The sequence below is a fragment of the Cucurbita pepo genome, chromosome LG01 (assembly GCF_002806865.2).
Source record: "Cucurbita pepo subsp. pepo cultivar mu-cu-16 chromosome LG01, ASM280686v2, whole genome shotgun sequence".
Taxonomy (NCBI): Eukaryota; Viridiplantae; Streptophyta; class Magnoliopsida; order Cucurbitales; family Cucurbitaceae; genus Cucurbita; species Cucurbita pepo.
In genome coordinates this window covers 9398252-9412342 of record NC_036638.1, presented here as the reverse complement: position 1 = coordinate 9412342, position 14091 = coordinate 9398252, and the positions used below count along the sequence as shown (strand labels likewise).

At 36.5% G+C, this 14091-nt stretch overlaps 3 protein-coding genes across 7 annotated transcripts; 2 read left to right on the top strand and 1 right to left on the bottom strand.

Annotated features, from left to right (window-relative positions):
* The first annotated feature begins 8 nt into the window (after positions 1-8).
* On the top strand, positions 9-5234 carry LOC111780139. 5 transcript variants are annotated; one of them, XM_023660449.1, is made up of 16 exons: positions 9-236; positions 338-448; positions 1427-1513; positions 1639-1750; positions 1882-2031; positions 2955-3059; positions 3237-3320; positions 3401-3516; positions 3597-3698; positions 3782-3895; positions 4006-4062; positions 4158-4224; positions 4312-4365; positions 4460-4534; positions 4603-4638; positions 4801-5234. In XM_023660449.1, the coding sequence occupies exons 3-16, from the start codon at positions 1494-1496 to the stop codon at positions 4912-4914; spliced, it is 1206 nt and encodes a 401-aa protein (XP_023516217.1). In that variant the 5' UTR covers positions 9-236; positions 338-448; positions 1427-1493; the 3' UTR covers positions 4915-5234. The 5 variants fall into 5 exon arrangements, with proteins under 5 accessions (XP_023516217.1, XP_023516225.1, XP_023516232.1 ...); XM_023660457.1 differs by lacking the exons at positions 9-236; positions 338-448 and adding an exon at positions 580-726; XM_023660464.1 differs by lacking the exons at positions 9-236; positions 338-448 and adding an exon at positions 800-906.
* A 1588-nt stretch (positions 5235-6822) lies between these two features.
* On the top strand, positions 6823-8066 carry LOC111805935 (probable E3 ubiquitin-protein ligase XERICO). The gene has a single exon (XM_023691239.1). The coding sequence runs from the start codon at positions 7001-7003 to the stop codon at positions 7418-7420; it is 420 nt and encodes a 139-aa protein (XP_023547007.1). The 5' UTR covers positions 6823-7000; the 3' UTR covers positions 7421-8066.
* Positions 8067-8824: 758 nt separating this feature from the next.
* On the bottom strand, positions 8825-13404 carry LOC111809899. The gene is made up of 2 exons (XM_023696371.1): positions 13323-13404; positions 8825-10825 (listed from the first exon to the last, which is right to left on the bottom strand). Exons 1-2 carry the CDS (start codon positions 13402-13404, stop codon positions 9615-9617), a joined length of 1293 nt encoding a protein of 430 aa, XP_023552139.1. The 3' UTR covers positions 8825-9614.
* Positions 13405-14091: the final 687 nt, after the last annotated feature.

Here is a 14091-nt window from a genome sequence, read left to right as displayed (position 1 = left end):
CCAAGGTTTAACATGAAAATAAATACGAGAGCAAACAATCCAATTTGAAAGCGAGTCGTCGTCTTTCTCTTCTACTGAAATTTTTCTCTGTTAATTGTTTTGGCCGTTTCCTTCACGCTGATTCTGTTCATCTGCAACTTCTTTTTCACGATCTCAGGAGAAGGATTTCAGGAACTGGTTTTCATCGTGATTTCGCGGTAGCGGAACAGATCTTGTCGTATTTGATTCTTTATTTGGTAAGTTCTTATTGTTTTTGTCTCAGTTTAATCCTGTGCGTTCTATTTGTTATTTTTGCTTCTTAACTTTCCTTTTTCTAATTGCCTCTCATTGAAAATAGAAAACGTAGACTGGTGAAAGTTTTCTAGAAATCAGTGTTCTATGAGCTGCAACTGATTGCTGTTCAAGTTGTTTCTTCATTTTAAAATCTTGAAGTTACTTCAACTTGAAGGTATGGAATTCAACGACTTTTGTTTTTATTGTTAAATCGTTGACTCGCTTAATTAGAAAGAGTAGTTGGCTAGAGCTAATTATTGCTAGATTAGTTCCTATACTGTTCGTATTATGTGGTAATATTGAATGGAGCTTATTTATGCTTAATCGCGGAGACTTTTGGGTATTCATGAATGTCCTAGAATTGGTTCTGAAGTTTTGAGCTAATTTCATGTTTGGGGTTTTTTTTAAGAAAAAGAAAAATCGTTTATCCTTCAATCTTTAATTGGACGCAAGGTTAATTTCTTTCTTTCTTTCTTTCTTTTCTTTTCCCCAATTAATTGAGAAATGTACCGCAATGTCATTCTTTTTCTGTAAGTTGTGTGGATTGAGCATAGTTGTGTAAATCAGAAAAGCCGGTTTCTGGGTGCTTGCTTCTTCTCTCCCATTGATTGAATCAGAAAAGCCGGATTTTGGGTGCTTGATTCTTCTCTTCCATTGTTTTACTCAAAGGGAGCACATGTCTGCTTGCTTAATAGAGTCTCTAGTGTATGTTAGACGAGGAAGGAGCACATGGTTGCGTACATTTTTTTGTTTAAGGTCTAGTTGCATGCGTTGAACATCAAAGAGTAGGAAAAAAAGAATGAAATCGTTTAATGGAGGGGAAGATCCTCGCTTTATAAAGTACGTTTGAAATTTTATAGCAGAACCTGATATACATTCCAATTTCAGCTTTTGATGTGTGAGTTTGAGCAGTGCAGCCATAGTTCTTCTGATCTTAAACGTACTTCGTTTACTTTCCATATGACTTATGACTATACATTGCAGCCATAAGTTTGTCTTTCATTTCTGTATGATGTTCAATTTTGGATTTCTATTGAAGCATATTTGGACACATCTCTGTTCATGTGGTTTGAATTTCCCGTCCTCTTCTTTCATGGAATGTCTTATTTGTATCTTGTACCCAACAGTAAGTGTATTTTTGTCTATCATGCAGACCCATTCTCGCTTTGTACATCTGAGAGCAAGATCCTATCTTTACAACTTGGAGGATTGTAGATAGCATGGGAATCCTTTATCGCAGGTTCATTATTTCAAATGTCATAATTTAATTGGGAAAATCCAACAATTAATAATTTATTTTCGTGTTATTTCATATTTCTTGTGTACTGACTTGTTTTCTGTAAATATGCATTTACTTTGATGCAGTTCTGTGAATAGAAAGCCAAACGACAGCATGAGGCTTATTATAGTAACTTTTGTGGGAGTGTTTTTGGGCTTTTTTATAGGAATATCTTTCCCAACATTATCACTAACAAAGGTTGATGTTGAAGTCTTAATGCTCGGTCAAAATTTTTTTTTTCCTTTGCATTAACATGGTTACTGTTTGATATCAATTCTTCGGTATAAACTGAAACCTATTTGTCCTTTTTTTTTTAATGATGTTCGCAGCTAGGTGTCCCCTCTGGACTTATCCCGAAAATTGACCGTATGTACAATGCTGACCTAAAATCAGCCTCTTCTATCCAAGCACCTAAAAGATTTCCATCGAGTGGTAGTAGAGACTTAAAAAATTCTCAAAATCTGAATGGTACCTCAGAGGTATTCTATTTCCACAATACGTACTAACAAGTTTTGATGAATTATATATATATATATACATGTGTGTGTGCGCACGCGTTTATTTGCTTCTGATGGCCTTCTAAATTTTAATTTTTCTTAATTATATGTTTGGCATTAGATCCATAAATGTCATGAAAAGTAATCTCATTACTGGTTTGATCATTCCAATGAATTTTATCGACTTTGTCACCTGTTTTAAGTTGCAATATTTGTCCGTACGGATTTCACAGGCTGGCTGCAAGCCTACGACATGAAAATGGTAAATGCTCTAGAGGGTGAATTAGCTAGTGGTTAGGATGAAGATTGACAATTTCCTTTAAAGAATCTAGGCCATAAAAATACTCCCTTCCCCTTGGGGCCTAACATATCAGTAGTAAAGCCCTTTTCTCATTGTCTGCCTTGCCTTCATCTATCTCATCATGTTAAAAATTGTAATTCTACACGTCTTTTCCCTATCTCTGGTCCATAGTTTATTGGCTTAATTTTTCAAGGTTCTAATGAAACATGGTAGGGGAGTGATGACTAAAGTTAAGCAGGGATACTTGTGAACTAAATAGCTATGGCCAGACTTGCCTTTCGAAATCTTCCCTTTCCTTCCACATAAAAAGACATTTCATTCGTGACTGTATGGGAATATCACAGCTTTGGAGTTTGGACTCCTTTGTTTAAAATTCTTCTTCATGATGGGAGCACTAGAATATTGACATTCTATGAATTTGTTACTTCAATTTCTTGATCTTTACAAGCTTCTTTTAAAAAAAGAAAATTGCATCACTATATGGCTATTGCATGTATTTGGTCTTTGGTAACTTGCAAAGCAGGTGCTTGATTATTTTGCTTTATGTAGTTCATTTACCTCAGACTCATACACCTTACCTTTCTCTAAATATGATGTGATGCAGATTTGGGTTCCATCAAATCCTAGAGGAGCCGAAAGACTAGCCCCAGGAATTGTTGCAGCCGAGTCAGACTTCTATCTACGTAGATTGTGGGGTAATCCCAGTGAGGTGTGTTTTGATTTTGCACAACTCAGTTTTGAGAATGTCGTCATGTCAAATATATGACTTTACATTGAGTATTATGTTTTAGAAACACTCTCATTATTTGACATCATGAAGTATCATATTTACTTGACATACAGGTTTGTTCTAGATTGTTGTGCTTAATCAGATAAATATTTGCAGGACTTAACTAGGAAACCAAATTACCTTGTGACCTTCACTGTCGGTTATAACCAGAGAGACAACATTGATAAAGCAGTAAAAAAGGTCCCTCTCTTCCTCCAACTCTATGTCTACTATCACCCCTCTCTTTGTGCTCATACGAGACTGAATATGATTCCTCACAGTTTTCAGAGAACTTCACAATTCTTCTGTTTCACTACGATGGCCGAACAACTGAATGGGATGACTTTGAATGGTCGAAACGAGCGATTCACGTGAGTGCTCGAAAGCAGAGTAAATGGTATGTATTGTTCTATTACAGCGAATGCCGAGAAAATTTTGTAGCCATATTAAATGAAAATTTTCAAACATCCTATTCAGGTGGTATGCCAAACGATTCTTGCACCCTGACATCGTTGCACCTTATGACTACATCTTTATGTGGGATGAAGACCTGGGAGTTGAGAACTTTGATGCGGAAGAGTGAGTTATTTACAGAATAGCTTAAATGACACACTGCTTTATTCAAATGTTTAACATTCTTTGGTTATCCACTTTCAATACAGATATATAAAATTGGTGAAGAAGCATGGCTTGGAAATTTCACAACCTGGTTTAGAACCTACCAGAGGGTTGACATGGCAGATGACAAAGAAAAGGGATGATCTTGAAGTTCATAAGTAGGACTCATGGAACAACTATGTTCACTTCCTTAAATACCTGCATTGTGAAAATCACTCAATTAAACCTGGAAGTCTTAACATTATTTGTTTTGGCTAATTTTGTGCAGAGATACTTCGGAAAGGGCAGGATGGTGCACGGAGCCGAATTTGCCTCCCTGTGCCGCGTAAGATAACCCGAAAAAGAAGAAATGTGAATTCTGCCCCATCTGTTTGTTTTCAGCTGATAGAGTAATAATACTGTCCTTGTTTCCTTCTACAGTTTTGTAGAGATCATGGCTCCAGTGTTCTCACGAGATGCATGGCGCTGTGTCTGGTATATGATTCAAGTAAGAACTGAGTTCTTCATTCCTGTTGAAATTTAGCTTCACCATTTCAAATGGTTTTTCTAATTCCTGTTATAAATGGATTTGCAGAACGATTTAATCCATGGGTGGGGTCTTGATTTTTCCATTAGAAAATGTGTGGAGGTCAGTGGTAGCTTTCATGAACCCTTTCCTATATTTTGACATCATCATAATTACCATGCCCTGGTCTTTTTCTAACACAAACTCTTCCAATCAGCCTGCACATGAGAAGATTGGAGTTGTAGACGCTCAGTGGATTGTTCATCAAGGCCTTCCCTCGCTCGGGAGCCAGGTAAACCGAAAATCTTTTTCTTCAAATACTAATCCAGGTTCTTGTTCTAATTTAATTCCTCTGTGCAGGGAGAAACTCAAAATGGGAAAGCGCCATGGCAAGGGGTACTCTTTCTGTCTATCTCTCTTTCCCATGGTTCTTTCACAGTTTGAAAATTGTTTGAGAGGAGATTATTTAGATGTTGTAGAACTCACATCACCCAAACAAATGAATGTGAAAAGTGATTTGAATGTGAAAAGTGATGTGGATTTTGTATTGGCTATCAGGTGAGAGAAAGATGTCGGAAGGAGTGGACGATGTTTCAAAGTCGGTTAGCGAATGCGGAGAAAGCGTACTTCAAGTCATTGGGGATTGATCCTTCAAATTCAGCCAAACATTAAGGGACCCATCAGACTCTCTTCCATTATTAGCACCGTAATCCCTTGCCATTTCTCACTGAGTTGTATAAATTCGTTAAATAATATTAATAATAATTAAGTTTAGATTTTTCGGTAGGTAGATTTTTTTTATTACAATAGGGGTAGCAGTTGGAATAGGACGAAGATTTGAACCTCCAAGAAAATAGTGCATGCCAACCATTGTTGAGTTATGCTCACTTTGGCCAATGCATAGAACTTTTACTTTATTTTCGTATCTTCCATCTTTCTCAAAACGCTTTATTTCATTTTTACGAGTTTACTTTTATGAAGAATTTTAGATGCACAATTATCTCGAACATGTTAAGAGCTCTTTAGCTATTCTATTCATGTGTATGATCCTTTTGTTCTCTTTTGATTTATGATTTAGAATCGTCTAATTTCGAATTGCTGCACAAATGAGTGAACATGAGACGATGGGTGCACAAATGAGTGAACATGAGACGATGGGTGAAAATTGGTACGTATGCAAGCTGTTGTCACACTGAGGATGGAAGATCCATAACCTGAAAGAAGAAGCTTTCCTGTAATGGCATATATTCATATTCATGAGTATGCTACAAGTATCCCACAGCTGTCTCTCTTTTTTGTCTATTGCCAATCAAGAGTATATTAAGTACTTGTAACATGTCCTACACACTTGCATGCAAGGCAGCATTTTACAAAGTTCATAAAATTAGTTTCAACTTTATTATTTGGCAAATTCAATGATGAAATACAGTTCATTTATTATAAAGTAAAGGAAAAGGAATAAAATCTTCTAAGTTCGTTCAATTCTTTTTATAATTTTTACCTACTATCACGATCACACTTTTCCAATCATGCGGTGTCATGATCTTGACACGCTTACTCATTTTTCGCTTCGCTTTGTGATTTTGTCGGACCTTGGGTGAGGTTTATCTTCGTCAACTAAATATCACTTGTGCGGAATCCAAATTTGTTCGGCCACACACGCTACCCACGTGTGCATTTTCAATCGTCTGCGACATGTCACATCTCATCGTCATCTCGGTTCCCATCAATACGACTCATGCATCGTGATGTCATCCCATGTCTCATGATAGCTAGACCATCTTAGCTTATGACATACGTCCTAGACAGCGGATGCATGATCCAACGTCTACCATATGGGGTGGGGCACAATACCAACACTAAAGCTATATTGAAGTTAACAAGACTCTAAAGAAAAACGACACCAAAGTTAAATTTATGTAAAATTTAATAAATTTTAGAAAAAATTTCTGGCCAACGTTTGATTTAAGTTTTTGATTCAATATCAGAGTTAAAAGTTGAAATCTTATCGACTTCAAGATGTTATTTAGAAAATTGAACAAAATATTTTCAACTAATTGTATGGTTATACATAGAACACATCATTCATTCAACAACGTATGTATTCCATTTCTTCACCCGTCATCGTTCATAAATCATAACAAAAAAATAAAAATAAAAATAAAAAAAATCAATCAATAATTAAGTTTAAAAAAACCAATCAATAATTAACAATAAAAAAATCAATCAATAATTAAGATAAACAAAAGTTTAGCCGAAGTTGTTAAAGCTGAAATGAGACAGTCAGCAAACTCTAGATTGATGCAGCTACTGAAATCAGGAAAGTTCCACTAAATCTGAAAACGTCATCATCTTCCTTCGCCACATGTCACCTCCAAATTGGTCATTGCAATTTCCTTATGACACGTGGCAGTACAGATGTTCCCTTCATTTTTCCCAATGAAAAGGTGTTGTTTTTTCTCCTTTTTTTACTACGACAGTCAATCAAAGCAACACACGTATCACCTGTGATTTCTTCTTCTGCTACCTCAACCCCATGGTTAGTAAACAAACCATGGTTAAATATTGGTGGTTAAGAGACTTCAGTCAATGTATAAATGGTATATTCTCTCCTATCCCAACCATTTGGATAGATACATTTTGTGCTTCTTACGCCCCAAAACCTATTTCTTCTTTTCTCTTCGTTTTCTTCTGCAACTCAAACCAAAACCCTGAAACGGATTAGAGTTCATTTTGGGAGGTTTGTGGATTTTTGAAGATGGGTCTCTCGAATTTCCCCCCTTCAGCTGAAGGAGTGTTGCTGTTACCTGTTCTTGTGATGAACACTGTAATGTCGATGGCGTTTTTGAAGAACTTGGTGAGATCTGTGATACAAATGATGAGTGCGAGTGGGAATCCTTCGAGTTCTGAGGAAGAATTCGATTGGGAAAATGGAAGAGAAAGAAGAATCTCAATTACCCAGTTCAAATCTTTGGGTCAAAGCTTCAATAATGGCGGAACAGAGAAGGGCTCTGCTTCGAGGTGTGCCATGGCAGAGTGCTGTGTTTGTCTTTGTGGGTTTGAAGCTGATGAGGAAGTTAGTGAGTTGTCTTGCAAGCACTTTTTTCATAAAGCTTGTCTTTCTAAGTGGTTTGATAATAAGCACATTACTTGCCCTCTTTGTCGTTCCATTGAATAGTGTGTGTTCTTCATCATCCACTGCTAAATTGCAGCTTTTTGAAGCATACTTTTGTTTTAGGGTTTTTTTTTTCTTCTTGTTCTTCACATTTCTTCTCTTATCGCTCTCCATATCATCACTTTCCCTTTATATTTGTATTGTATAAATGGAAGATTAGGCATAGGAAAAGTGTTCTTCAGATAAATCCTGCACTGTTCTATTAAGCTCCTGCTCTAACTAAAAGCACCCAGAAGATCAATTTAGAATTCAAAAGGATTCATCAGTAAAAGCTAAGAACGCAGAGCTAAGAACAGTTAAAGCAGGGAGCTTTAAATGGCTTGGAGCAGCTGGGCAGTCACAAAACTGGCAATTCCAATGCGTGGGGCTCTGTTCTTCAGTGAAAAATCTAGTTCAGAAGTCATTCAACACAAGAAATGGTGTGTGTGGTGTGCAAAATGATGACCAGAAATTCAGCTATGGCCGTGTTGGGACACGACCATCGTTTGTATCAAATGTTTGTTACTTTTCTCTTTCTATCACAAAGATTTGAAACTTGTCTGTACTCGTTATATTGAAGCTTGAAGAATGATCTGCAATGAACCAGATGTAACTCTTTTCTTGTATTTATTTGATATACCAAATATGAAGGCAATTTAATTCTTCCACCGGTTATATGCTTCATTTCTTAACCTTATGCCAAAGATCCAATCTTTCTGGGACCCCAAAATTCTTGGCCACTCATTTCAGGCAGTAAGTTAAATGAAGATCTTGATACGAGTCTGTCCTGACCCCAGAAACCATGACCCAACGGATCGAAATTAGGAGGGAGAGAGAGATTCAGACAGACCTGAAACCTTTGGCAAATTAGAAAGAAATAAGAACAGTTATATATGAAACCCACAAACTGAGAATTCTGAATCAAAAATTAACTTACCATTGGGTATGATAATGATACAGAACCAGGAGCTAACAGTGGTTGTCCTCAGCCTAATGAGCTCCTCCTCCGCCTGTCTCATGAACATCAGATATGACATCATTGTCGTCGCTGAACATTACATGAGGTCTCTGGTTTTCTGGCGTTTTCGGGTCACGAGAGTGGAGCCAGAAATGTAACCTGCCAGAGAACGGAGATATCCAAAAGGAATGGAGCCATGTCGTCGAATTTCAAAAGGAGATAAACAAACCTGCCAGAGAAAGAAAAATGATAGCTTCTTTTTTGTGAATGAACAATTGAAACGCCTCAAAAAGCCTATAAAGAACAATTCCATTCCATAAGGATGAGATTTGAATCCAATACCTTCTTTTGGGAGAAGGGTCACTAAGGTTTTTTCTTATTTTAGCTGGAACACGAAAGAGACAGCCCATAAAAAGCAAGGGTAAAAGTTATTCAGTTGAGGAATATCCAAGGACATTGAAAAGCCAGAATAAAGTTAAAAGCCTTCTTTCATTGGAAAATCAAGTTGAAGAACAAGACACTTCTCTCGTATCTACAGCCCCTATATACCACAGAAACAAACCTTGCGAGGTCTCCGACATACCAAAAATATCTGACCAGATTTGTCTCAACCTCATGTCCCTGTGCTAGGTCGAAGAGTAAATTTGGTCACTTGGTTCCAACTATGACAGAAAGTGTCGACATCATAAAAGATAACATAATCTTTCTACATTGATGGAAACCTACCCACCAGGCTGCCTAATAAATACCAATCTGATTTCAGTAACTGCTAATATAACAGGAACATAGCTTGAAAAGTCATTTCGAACAGGCTCCGAAGTCGTAACAATAAGCAATTTATCAGAACGAGAACTAGAAACCTGGTAGATATGAATACATGATATAAATAGTAGTCGTGTATACAAAATTTCCTAGTAAGGGGAAGAAAGAAAGCACAAGAGCCTCAAATACAATGGCAATGCACGGGGGTTGTCTAATTTGCTGCATTTGTGACAGCAAGTTCACCCACTCAATGAATAGATAAACTCCTTGAACCAAACCACTCAAAGAAAACAGATATCTACACATAACTTCCAACCCATGGAATTAGTTCAACTGTCCAAGCAGTTTCAACTTCCAAAAGAATTAACATTAGCTTATCTGGAGGCAAAGGTCGCCAAGGTTGGCCATGTACCGGTCAACGACTGTCGGGATGGAAGGTCCACGTGGTGTCAGACAAGCTACTAACCTTCAGAGGGAGGTAGATATCAAAGCTAGAGATTAGCCACTCTCTCGTACGCAATTCCCAGGCAAAAGGAATTTGTAATGTTCTGCATTTTCCAGAAGATATGATGGCAAGTGAACTGCTGAGAAGGAATGAGGAACCGGTCCCATTTTTCCAATAATTTCTTTGAAAGTGTATTCCTCAGGAAGCATGTCAAATAAGTCAGCACCCTTGCAGATAATCTTCTGAATCCTTTTGGGATTCAGATAACTAGAGAACCTAACTCTGTCGTTATGGCTGTATGCTTTCATCTTAAAGATGAAGTCGCTTATTCGACGGAAGCAGAAGCTACAGTGCCACCCAGAATCTGCCAACAGGTCATCCGATTGTCGATAATGAGCGTACCTTGTCTTACCAGATTTGTATCTATGGACTGCAGCCCTCCAGCTATTGTCGTCAACGTGGAACTCGAATGAGTACAAATAGTTCCTAAGCTGTAGATGAAGAACTTCTGGTATGTCATCACACCATCTTAAGAGATCAATGGTGTGCCCACTTGGAATCTCATCGACATCAGACATTATCAACAAGTCATCATCGGAGATACCAGCAATTTTGAGAAGCTGATCAAGTGCCACTCGCTGAAATGCCTCCTCGACAAACGGATTTTCACCTTTCTTAAATCTCCCTCCAACAGTGCCATAAGTCAATCTCGGCTCCACAAATTTGAACTTATCTCGATTACGAGCAAAGTATAATGATTTTGGCTTCCCAGTAAATGTTGAATTTGCCTCAAGGAGAACAAACTGTGTAATGTAAGGGTAGAGTTCTTTCCATCGCAAGGTAAGCATCTCAATCTCATTACTGAACAGCACGGCATCGTAAACACGTCGAGGAAACTCACGGACTTTCCAACCATGGAGTTTGCAGAGATTCTCCATAGGTACATTCTCATCATAGTAGTGAGTGATCATATTGAATTCTTTTGGTGGGGATTCCCATAATGGCCGTAGGAAGTATGAGATCTTCTGTCCATGGAGGTAAATGATCAAGATGCACGTCGGCACCAACGCAAAAAGAATAAGAAAGGATTTCACATCATATCCACGAAAAATGCAGCGAAGTCTAGACATGCCCAGAACTCGATTAGCTTCCTGCATACACAAAAGAAGCCTGGTCGATATCTTGAACACGAACAGATAATGAAAAAGAAAAATAAAAACAGAAGTCCACGGAGGNGCATACACAAAAGAAGCCTGGTCGATATCTTGAACACGAACAGGTAATGAAAAAGAAAAAGAAAAACAGAAGTCCACGGAGCNAAGTCCACGGAGGTTGGATCATGATCAAGACAACCTCAAAATCTCCAATACATATAATTTCCAATTAGATTCTCAAAGTGCATAAAAAATGAAGTCGTGTTCTTCATGCAGAAAGAAAACATTTCTGAAAATCAGATTTGAGATGAAAAACGATCTCAAATGTATCCCCCAAAGGAGCGGCGGCATTCCACGTTTGATGTTCAAAGCAATTTTGATAACGAGAAAATTTCAAAAATTACACCAACAAATTCATTTCGGCTAGGGCAGATTTTATTCTTGAAGTTTCTGTTAAGTGGAATGCGCCGTTCGATATGATATTCAGAGTTCCCACACTCAGATCTCCAGGCTAAATAGAACACCCAACACAACAGCGAAGAANAAATTATTCCAAAGTTCCCAAATTCTGCGTGTTTTTGTTTTATGGGTTTTGGGTGTATTTTTTTTCCGCTCTAATTCCAGTTAGATAACGTGAGTATATATATATATTAATACTGATTGTTTGGGATGTGGGCCCACGCGCTCCAGTTTGACTCGCTCAAGCCGACCTCAATCCAGCTGAGTCGTGACCGTGTCCTCCTTTTTTTTTTTTATTATTATTATTTATTATTTTTTTAATTTCTGATCTATTTTGGAATTTCGTTTTGATACCCAAAGTTTTGATTAATTCGGAATTAGCAATTTCCGGACGGCGGACGCCGGATTGCTTCCTCCGCCCTCTTCATGGGCTTTTCTCTTCGGCCCAAATCTCTTTACGCATTATTTTTTTTTTTTAATTNCTTTTTTTTTTTTTTTTTTTTTTTTTGTATTTTCAAAAATAACTTTTGGAATTTTAAAAATGTTTTAAAAATATTATTGACTTTAAATTTTCATTAATATCCAACTTTTTTATTTCTTTGAACTAATTATTTATAAGCTTTGAAGTTAAGTTATAAATTTAGTGGAAAGATGAAAAATAAAACAATTATAAAACATTTTCTTATTTTTATTTTATTTTATTTTATTGTCATTTATATTATTTTCCTAATATGGTTATTTAATTTCAGTTTTTTTTTTCTTTTTCCTTTTTATGTCTCGATTTTAGACGAACAAGACTCTTCATAATGATATGATATTGTCCACTTTGAGTATAACCTCTCATACCTTTGCTTTGGACTTCCCCAAAAAGTCTCACACCAATGGAAATAGTATTCCTCGATTATAAATTTATAATCATTCCCTAAATTAGCCGATGTGGGACTTTCATCATCCAACACAAGATTCGGTGGCTGGGTCGTGGAAGCTGTGAGAAGGAGAACCGTTTTCACTTCAAAAAGTCTAAAACATTGTTCACCATACAATCAATTCCAATGGGACCGTCCCATTAAACAAAGTCAACTCATTTTCCAAATCCCAATTGGTCTTGGACGACTTGTCGTTAAATTTGGTTCCATTTGACTTTTTACCTATAAATGATAAAAACCCACGGTAATTACTAAAATTTCATTTTCCACGAACAGCTGTTAAATCTGCACAAACAATAATTAATTAATCATTTAATTAAATACTTTTACAAAGTAAAAAACAAATTTTAAAATTATAATTTCAAACAAATTTACCTTTTGGACGCAGGAGGATTGTCACGTGGTCATGGTTCACACGTGTTAGCATAATATTGCATTTAAATCATAAAATCAATATAATTAAATTATTATTATTATTATCATTTTTAAAAACTATTCAACACGGATTTATGACATAATCTTGACAAATTTACGTATTTATCAAATTTATCCAAAAGAAAATATATATATAAAAATTAAGATAATAAGCAACTGAATTATTTTATTTAAAAAAATACAAATAGAATCAAATAATAGAATCATTATTAATTAGCTGAGAAATTACTAATAAATATTGAAAGAATTATATATTTGGTATAATTTCTATCGTTAGGTAAACAAACTAATCTTAATTAGTGATAGTTTAGTTGGCAAACCTCATTGATTTAACATTATTCTCTACTAATTGTGATTAAATAAAATGTGCTGCACCATGTGTGTTCATATTTTATGCCATACGTAAAGATTCTCTCCTGCTTTGGAACCATCGCACCTTACGAAGCCCATTAGGCCCATACCGAAACTAGTTGGGCTTAGCCCAATTCAATCAATTTCAGATCATGGCTCGAATACGAAGCCCAAGCCCAAGCCCAATTCCGCTCAATTACGTTTTTTCAATAATAAATTTTTTAAAATATCTAAATTAATAATTTAGTCATTATTTTCGACAGTCGAACTCGAGAAAAAAACATTTCATACATTTAATGATATAAAACTAGCAGCTACATCGTCCGACCCCGTGAAAGAACATATCATATATTTAACGATATAAAACTGGCAGCTACATATCATATATGGAACGTGGGGAGTGGGGGAGGTGGTTTGTCAATGTCCCCTTACCAACTGGCCAATGGGGTGTTAGGAGGGGCATTCTGATAGAAAAGAAAGACATTAATATTGACAAATTTGAGAAGTTGGGGCGCCATGTGTCCGCAGGCACAATATGGAGAGCAAATGGGTAAGCCAAATCTAATGTCTCTGGCTGTAATACATATTGTTTTGTCTTTAAAACTTCATTTTGTCAATTGGGGTTCCCTTGTTTTCTTTTGGGACCCCTTCCTTTGTGTAATGCTCTCGCAACAAACAATAAACCGTACCCACCCACGATATTATCCACTATAAGGGATCATGAACCGTAATTTATGGCTTTAACAACAAAGAACCAGACATAACCGTAGCTATAATCATATCAATGATTCTTAATAATTGAGTTGTATAATTCGAACTGATAACTAAAATGAAGTTCTAATCTTGAACTAATGCTCGGGATTGGTTTAGTTTATACCCCTTATTTTCTTTTTCACTATAGAAAAGTTGACCAAAATGCATGGGACCTCTATGATGACTGGCCTCCATTATTTCTTTATTTTGTGGGTATCTACTTTTTGTTGAACATTATAGGCCAAAATGCGAACCCATTGGCGTATCCATCAAAATTCTAAATACCCAATTGTTCTTTACAAGAAAAGCCTACGGAAATGGCCATCCAAAACTAGGACCAAATTCCTGCCACATGGAACTCCCATCCAACATTACTTCTTTCTTACTTTATTTATTTTATAATATAATAGATCTGTCGTATACGAATTTTCGACCATATAGGATTCGGATCA

Coding starts and splice junctions, on each gene's coding strand:
- LOC111780139 (XM_023660449.1), top strand. CDS start 1,494: ATGGGAATCCTTTATCGCAG. Junction 3,060..3,236: donor TGTGGGGTAATCCCAGTGAG/GTGTGTTTTGAT, acceptor AAATATTTGCAG/GACTTAACTAGGAAACCAAA. Junction 3,517..3,596: donor GCTCGAAAGCAGAGTAAATG/GTATGTATTGTT, acceptor CATCCTATTCAG/GTGGTATGCCAAACGATTCT.
- LOC111805935 (XM_023691239.1), top strand. CDS start 7,001: ATGGGTCTCTCGAATTTCCCCCCTTCAGCTGAAGGAGTGTTGCTGTTA.